The 5,247-nt window shown below is 53.3% G+C and overlaps 1 protein-coding gene across 1 annotated transcript; it reads right to left on the minus strand.

Moving 5' to 3' along the window:
• Positions 1-1,558: 1,558 nt before the first annotated feature.
• Positions 1,559-4,190, minus strand: Gas1 (growth arrest specific 1). The gene has a single exon (XM_028772144.1). It carries the CDS (start codon positions 4,036-4,038, stop codon positions 2,884-2,886), a length of 1,155 nt encoding a protein of 384 aa, XP_028627977.1. The 5' UTR covers positions 4,039-4,190; the 3' UTR covers positions 1,559-2,883.
• Between the last annotated feature and the right edge of the window lie 1,057 nt (positions 4,191-5,247).

A 5,247-nucleotide genomic window follows, 5' to 3' on the forward strand; every position in this document is an offset into this window, starting at 1 on the left:
CTAGGCAGATGCTTCTGACAGGGCTCTGTAAAAATCAAGTTGTGAGTTTATTGTTAACAGTTAGTTGTCAGGCCTTTTCTGGTGTTGCCTTTTACTTATTACTGGGGAAGACTGGACCTTTTACTGTGACAAAGACTTAACTTTCAGTGGAGAATGTGTTAAAATAGCCAAGATGGGGATTTGAACATATTTAAGCAAAAAGGCAGGAACACTACTAACCTGTAGTCTCTTCATTAAAAAAAAAAAAAAAAAAAGCAGTTGACTTCCCTTACAAGCCTCTAGAATATTCTTTGTTCTGTTCTAAAAACAGACAAACAAATAAAAAAACTGCTCTAGGCTTTATCTTAACATTATCTTTACCGAACTATCCATCACTTTCCTGGGTTCCACAATGATGACAGCTATGGGGGAAGGAATCTTGGTTTTGGGGACACGAAGAGGAGTTGGGACTCCCTCCCTAATAGCTGGGAAAAGAGAGAGGGTTTTTTAAAATAAAAAAAAAAAAAACCTCAGAAGTAGGGGGTAGGAGCAGGTGGGAAAGGGCACAATTTGGTTAATTACCTCAAGCAGCAGAGAAATCTAGTTGTTTTCTCAGCACATGCTAATATCAAATAAAGAGACACCAGATCTTGCTAATCTGTCGACCCCCTTAGACAAAGTTTATTTGTGGTGACTTTTTAAACTCCCGACTTGCCTTCCAATCACCGAGTTTAAAATGAAAAGCTTTAAATAAACACCAGGAATAGAAGATAAATAAACTTTCTCCCCCTTGCAAGTGCCTAGCCCGCCGAGGTTCAGGCTCAAATCCCCAGAGGACAGAGCGCTCTCTTTTGTGTTAATGTTTAAAAGATTTTCCAATGCTGGAGTTTATTCCTACTGCAAACATTTCTATTTACAAGGTCAAGTGTATCAGCACTCGACACAGCTTAAGAGTGTAATTATTTATGTAAGGGCGTTTGAGTGTGCATCAGGAGCTTGGCGGAAGCCCAGCCTTCAACCCACTGTTCAACAGCTCCTCAGGACAATATTACCAGTCCTGGTGATTATTCCCCTCCACGGTGTGTTTACTTTTGCACGCCTCAATGTTTTGTAACAAAATTTTGTATTTTTTTTTCCACCAAAAGTGTGAAAATGGCTTTGAAGTATTGAGTCTCAGAGGCTTCCTAGACCTATTGGTAACAGATGTTATTGGCATGTTTGATTGAATGAGAAGGCAGAGAGGACACTCCTGGGGGTCAGGAGAAGAAGGGAGGGGGTGCGCAGGGTGGGTCTCCCGGGGAGGGGGAGGTTATCCTCACACAAGAGACAGTATTTTGTGAATTTTCTTCACAAATGACAATAGCAGCAGAGGCGAGTTACAAATTCTTTTAGCTGCCCCATTTACAGACGTCTAATTGTTCATTAAATTAAAGGCAGCATTAGCTCACATTCCGCCTTGCGCTGAGTTTTAATCTCACTTGATGCTCCATGGACTTTCAGTGCCCCCTCTCTCCACACCCCTCCCACCCCATCATTGGGTTAACTTCGGTTTAACTGTGGAAAGCAACTGCACCATAGACACTGTTTAAACTCTTTACTGAGGTGTGCATTTTTAATAAAACAACCAAAAATACACAAAGTCATAGTTTTTTTTTTTAAAACACGGGATTTAAAAAAATGATGTCTATAAAAATACAATGTTTAAGGCAGTTTGGAAATGCATTTATACATTTCTACAATGTCCATAAATTCTCTTGAAAATAAGAACGTTACTTCAAATCTGTAAAATACACTGTACATTTTTAAGACTGTTCTTCTACATAGGGCCCACTTCAAAATGGGCTGCAGAAGTGGGCTCCTGGTGAGCAATGTGTTCTATACATTTCTTGGATGGGGGGGGTGTGATACAACAACGATGCAGATTTAAAACTTTTAATTTCTTTTTAAAAATAAATTATTTTCTGAAGCATACAATTTATAAAAATTCTATATACAAAGTACAGCAACTGGTAAGAAACCCCAGTTTTAATACAGTTTATATACGACGTACCAGGGTGGAAGACCCCGATAGGGGCAGAGGCAATATTCAATCTCTGCATATTCAAACTTAGAATTTCTTGGTGGAGGAAAAAAAAAAAAGGACAACAAGACAAACATCATAGAGGTTTTCCTAGATGGCAGTACCGAGCTTTAGGATAAAAACGTGTATTGTTCAACACCATGGTAACTCTCTAGCGTTTTTTTTGGATCCTTAATTCTAAGACACGTGGTGCAGAGGGATCAGAATGGTGGCAGGAAAATTAAAGGTGAGGGGTTAAGATTATAATGCAGTCGTAATTTCGGGGATCCCCAACAAGGCAATTGCTGAGTCCACACTCAGCGTTACAGAGGCCTATACCGAGAGTACAGAAATGAATCAGTAAGGGGAATTTTTCTATTTACTTACGATTGCTGTGTTTCTCAGTGGTCACAAGCAATTAAAGTCGTTACCAGTATTACGTGTCCCCTCACAGGAAAACGGTTTAAAAACAAAACAGAATAAACAGACAAACAAAAACCCGGCCCCTTTGCAAACCTAATTCGCTCAACATCCCTTCCCCAAGTCCATTGGAACTGTAAAGACCCCCACCGTTCAGCACTCTGAGTCCAGGCCTCCATTGCTTTTGAATGGGTGTCCTGAATTCTGCAGATTAGAGCAGGCAGTATATATCAGCCGGTTATCTCTGCAGCCTGGAAAAAACGCACAGAAGAGGGCAGAGTGTGGTGGCTGCGGTACAGGATGGGCCCTGTCCATCCGGGGAGAGTGTGGGTCAGTCTTCGGTCTCCGAGCCACAGGTGCCCTGCTCGGGAATCAGCCGGGTCGTGCATACCGGCCTGGAGTAGCCTGCAGCAGGGGCGCTGGGGCTACAAGTGTGACCCGAGCAGCAGGAGCAGCAAACAGGCAAACGGGGTCCAGGCGCTTCGGGTCGCCCAGTGGCCTCCACTGCCACTGCCGCTGCTGCTGCTCCTGCGCCCGGGCCCGTGAGGCAAGTCCCCGCGGCCGCCCGCCGCAGCAGCGCCGCCGCCCGGGCGCGCAAGGCCGTCATCGTCGTCCAGGGGCTGCTCGCCGCCCGCGGCCCCAGCGCGCTGCTCGTCGTCATATTCTTCGTCGTAGTAGTCGTCTAGCCCCCCGTCCGAGCCGCTGCTGCCCGGACCGTTGCTCGCATCCGGGCCGAAGCACAGGCGGGCCATGTTCTCCTTGACCGACTCGCAGATGGGCCGCTCCAGTCCATCGCACACGCAGTCGTTGAGCAGCGCCGCCTTGGGCACGGCCAGCATGTCCTCGATGACCGCGCGGCACTCGTCGGTGCAGCGCAGCCCGTTGAAAAGCTTGCCGCAGTAGGTCAGGTAGCGGCTGAGCGCCAAGTTGCAGCGGCTGTCCCGGTCGCAGCGCCGCCGGGCCTCAGTGCACCCCATGACCGAACCCGCTCCCGCGCCCGGGCCCACGCTGCTGGTGCGCGGCAGACAGGGCTCGATGGCGCGCTTGATGGACCTGCAGTGTTCGTCCTGCGCGCAGTCGCAGTCCTCCAGCGCGGGCCCGCGGCGCGTGTGGTTGAGCTGGATGAGCGCCGAGATACAGTGGCTCGGGCAGCGCCAGCGCGGCGAGAAGGACGCGGCCGAGGCGGGGAAGGCGCCGGCGGGCCCCGGAGCATCAGCCCCGCCGCGCTGCGCTAGCACCGGCTCACACGCCTCGGAGTACTGGCTGTAGGCGTAGCTGCAGTCGGGCTCGCTCTGACACTGGAGCAGCGCCTGCCAGCAGATGAGGCGGCGGCCGTGCGCCAGTCCCGAGCCCCGCGGCGCCGAGCCCAGCAGCTGCAGCAGCGCCATCAGGCACAGCAAGGCGCCCGGCAAGGTCCCCGTGCGGGCCCCTCCGCCGCCCAGCAGCGCGGCTAGCATCGCGGGCAGCAGCGGCCGCCGGACGGGGTGCAGAGTGGAGACGAGGCTCGGGTGGCGGCCGCGGGGCCGCTGGAAAAGTTTGTCGGAGTTCCGTGCACTTCTGGCATGGGCGTCCTCATCCATCCATGCCGGCGGCCCCGCGGCTGGTAGAGGCGGGTGTTCGCTCCGGCACCGCGGCCGGGGCTCCCTGAGAGACGCGGCGATGCAGGTCCGGCTCCGGTCGGCGGCTGGAGGCGCTCAGTGCCGTCCCGGGGGGACGCGGCGAGGCTGCAGGAGCGTGCGGCGCCGGGGGTGCATGGTGCTAGGAGCCTGCAGACAGTCGTGCGGCCGGCGGCTCCTCGGTTCCCGGCTCAGCGGCGCGTAGCACTTCGCAGCTCTGGCATCCCGCCTTCCCGCGGCCAGGACGCTTGGTCCCCTCCCCCTCTACCCGGGCCTGGGCCGCGCTCTGGGAAGTTCTGGGCGCCAGGCGCAGGGAGGACCCCGAAACTCGGAGCGTGCGGCTCTGCTCGGAGACCCGGAGCCTGGGGAGCGGATCCGCGGAGCCCGGCTGCGGACTAGCTCGCGGCGAGGCTTTAAATACAAAAGTGGGCCGGGAGCCCCCGTGTGGTGCCGCGGCGCCCCCTCATTATGCATGCATAGAAAAGCAAACAAACAAAAACATTAGCAACGCTCCTCCGGCTCGCCGAGCCCCGGCCCCGCGCGCTCCAGGCTTGCCCGCTTTCTCCTTTCTCCACTCTCCGGCGCCCTTTGCTCGGCCCCCTTCCCCGGCTTTGCGCGCTGCTATTGGTCCAGCCTGTTGTTGTTGAAACTTTTTTTTTTTTTTTTTTTTACGAGCCGCTGGAGTGGGGTTGCAGAGTGGGGGAGGGCGGTGGGCAGCTCACATTCAGGCATTCAGGGCTTGAAAGGAACGGCTTAGGGAGCCTGACACAGGCCCAGCTCCTCCCACTCTTCAGGAGGCTGGGATACCGAACCCCAGCTCGCGCACAGAGCCAGCGGGCAGGGCTTAGGGCCAGCTGCCTGCATCCGGCTCAGCCACCGGCCTTTTTGTTCGCTTCCCCCGCCCCCTTTTTGTTTGGGTCGGGGAGGGGGGACACTTTTATTAATTCTTACTGATCCCTCATCTTTGCATCCGAGAGAGTTCGAAAGTCACTTTAATTTTCAGGCTCCTCATCTCTGAGTTCTGATCACCTCGGGGGGTAGAGCGAAGGCAGGGAGTCTTGAGAATTCAATGTGAGACTTTAGAAACTTAGACACAGATTGCGCGCGCGGGCATACGCGGGCATATTCTCTCTCTCTCTCTCTCTCTCTCTCTCTCTCTCTCTCTCTCTCTCT

Source organism: Grammomys surdaster, unplaced genomic scaffold (genome assembly GCF_004785775.1).
Source record: "Grammomys surdaster isolate TR1022 unplaced genomic scaffold, NIH_TR_1.0 211, whole genome shotgun sequence".
NCBI lineage: Eukaryota > Metazoa > Chordata > Mammalia > Rodentia > Muridae > Grammomys > Grammomys surdaster.